The 1,595-nt window shown below is 43.3% G+C and overlaps 1 protein-coding gene across 1 annotated transcript; it reads right to left on the bottom strand.

Annotated features, from left to right (window-relative positions):
- Positions 1-273: 273 nt before the first annotated feature.
- LOC103719380 (gibberellin 20-oxidase-like protein) lies at positions 274-1,361 on the bottom strand. The gene is made up of 2 exons (XM_008808590.3): positions 992-1,361; positions 274-904 (listed from the first exon to the last, which is right to left on the bottom strand). The coding sequence occupies exons 1-2, from the start codon at positions 1,351-1,353 to the stop codon at positions 274-276; spliced, it is 993 nt and encodes a 330-aa protein (XP_008806812.3). The 5' UTR covers positions 1,354-1,361.
- Between the last annotated feature and the right edge of the window lie 234 nt (positions 1,362-1,595).

Here is a 1,595-nt window from a genome sequence, read left to right as displayed (position 1 = left end):
ATAAAAAAATGTATTGTTGCATCAAATAAACAAGTATATAAACTATTTGGAACCAGGAACCTTGGACATCTGCCATTTCTTTAGAAGACTAGTTCAACTTGGTTGTTCAGTCAAGTATACATTTCAAGCAAAAGGCTGATATAAATCTAATATTAATCTTGCCAGATATTATTCCAGACAATTTCAGTAATACAGCTCCAACAACTATACTGATTACAAGAAGTGTATCATCAGATGATAGAACGTTTCATAAGATTATGATATTTTTATGGATCATATGAAAGTAGCCTTCTCAGAATCTGCTGCGGTTTTGGCCGCAGCAAAGTTGTCCACTGTGTACTGGACCTTATCAAACCTCCCTTTCTCGCTGTTCTCCCGAAACTTAATATAATCTCGGCAAATGAATGGTTTGTAGATCCTCTGCTTCCCTTCCCCCACCACATCTTCGGGAGCTGATACCATCTTCTCATCCTCGAAGCACCAAAAGAAGGCCAGAGAAAAGCGGTTGACGGGCTGCTTCAGAACGACTCGATGCTCAGATGATCTTAGACGCCCATTGCTCCAGGCTTGCAGAAGGTCTCCAATGTTCACCACCAGCGTCCCCTCCCTCGGCATTATGTCCATCCATTCCCCTTCCTTTGATCTTACCTGAAGTCCACCAATCTCGTCCTGATATAAAATTGTTATGCAACTCATGTCTGTGTGCATCCCAAGCCCTTCGATCTCTTCCAAGCTGCTCTCATCGGGTGGAGTGTAGTTGTTTATCCTTAAATATCCATGACATGCACTGAACTCGGATTCGTAGTACTTCGTCTCAAAGCCGTCACGTAAACACTTTAAGACAGCGATAATTATTCTCTTCGATAAATCTACCATCCTGTCCCCATATTCCTGCAATACGTTACTGCGAAACAAAGAGCAACCTCACATGAAGAATATGCGCATGTAACAAGTCTTTAGGATGGCAGGAGAGACAGGTTAATGCATTTACCTGAATTCAACATTAGGTGGTTCAAACATGACATCACCTGACGCCTTCGCTGAGGTGAAGTAGTTTGGACCAGAAATTCGGAGGCTTTCAAAGAAGGGGGAAGCTATGAAATGAGGAGTATAAGTGTTGATGATGGATGAGGGTCCTATTCTAAGTTTGGTATCTAAAGGGAGGTCGAAGGCTTGGTTGGAGAGAGTGCGGATTCCGTTATAGAGGTCTCTGGAGATGCCATGGTTGGTGATGTGGAAGAAGCCCCATTCCCTGCATGCTTGGGAGAGAGAGGAGAGAATGGATGGGAGCAGAGGTTGAGAGATGTCGAAGGTAGGGAGTTGCAGGGATGTTTGGGGGGACTTGGACATCATCTTGAAGAAGGTCATGAAGGGGCGCAGAGAGAGAGAGAGAGAGAGAGAGAGAGAGAGAGAGAGAGAGAGAGAGAGAATGTGTTTCCTGTTAAGCTGGCCTGCCACCTATATATAAGAGGTCGTTTTGTACTTACCAACATGATTAAGTTTAAATTATTTTCAGTACTATTATATTTTGCCAGTTCACAGTTACGTGTCAAATACAACCATCCAACAAAAGAGAGAGAGAGAGAGAGAGAGAG

Source organism: Phoenix dactylifera, unplaced genomic scaffold (genome assembly GCF_009389715.1).
Source record: "Phoenix dactylifera cultivar Barhee BC4 unplaced genomic scaffold, palm_55x_up_171113_PBpolish2nd_filt_p 001630F, whole genome shotgun sequence".
In the NCBI taxonomy this organism is placed as follows: Eukaryota; Viridiplantae; Streptophyta; class Magnoliopsida; order Arecales; family Arecaceae; genus Phoenix; species Phoenix dactylifera.
This window is presented reverse-complemented; position numbering and strand designations above follow the sequence as displayed.

Excerpts from the sequence above, each read along its gene's own strand:
- LOC103719380 (XM_008808590.3), bottom strand. The coding sequence starts at position 1,353 with ATGATGTCCAAGTCCCCCCAAACATCCCTGCAACTCCCTACCTTCGAC. Across the intron at positions 905-991 it reads CCACCTAATGTTGAATTCAG|TAACGTATTGCAGGAATATG; the intron begins GTAAATGCATTA and ends TTTGTTTCGCAG.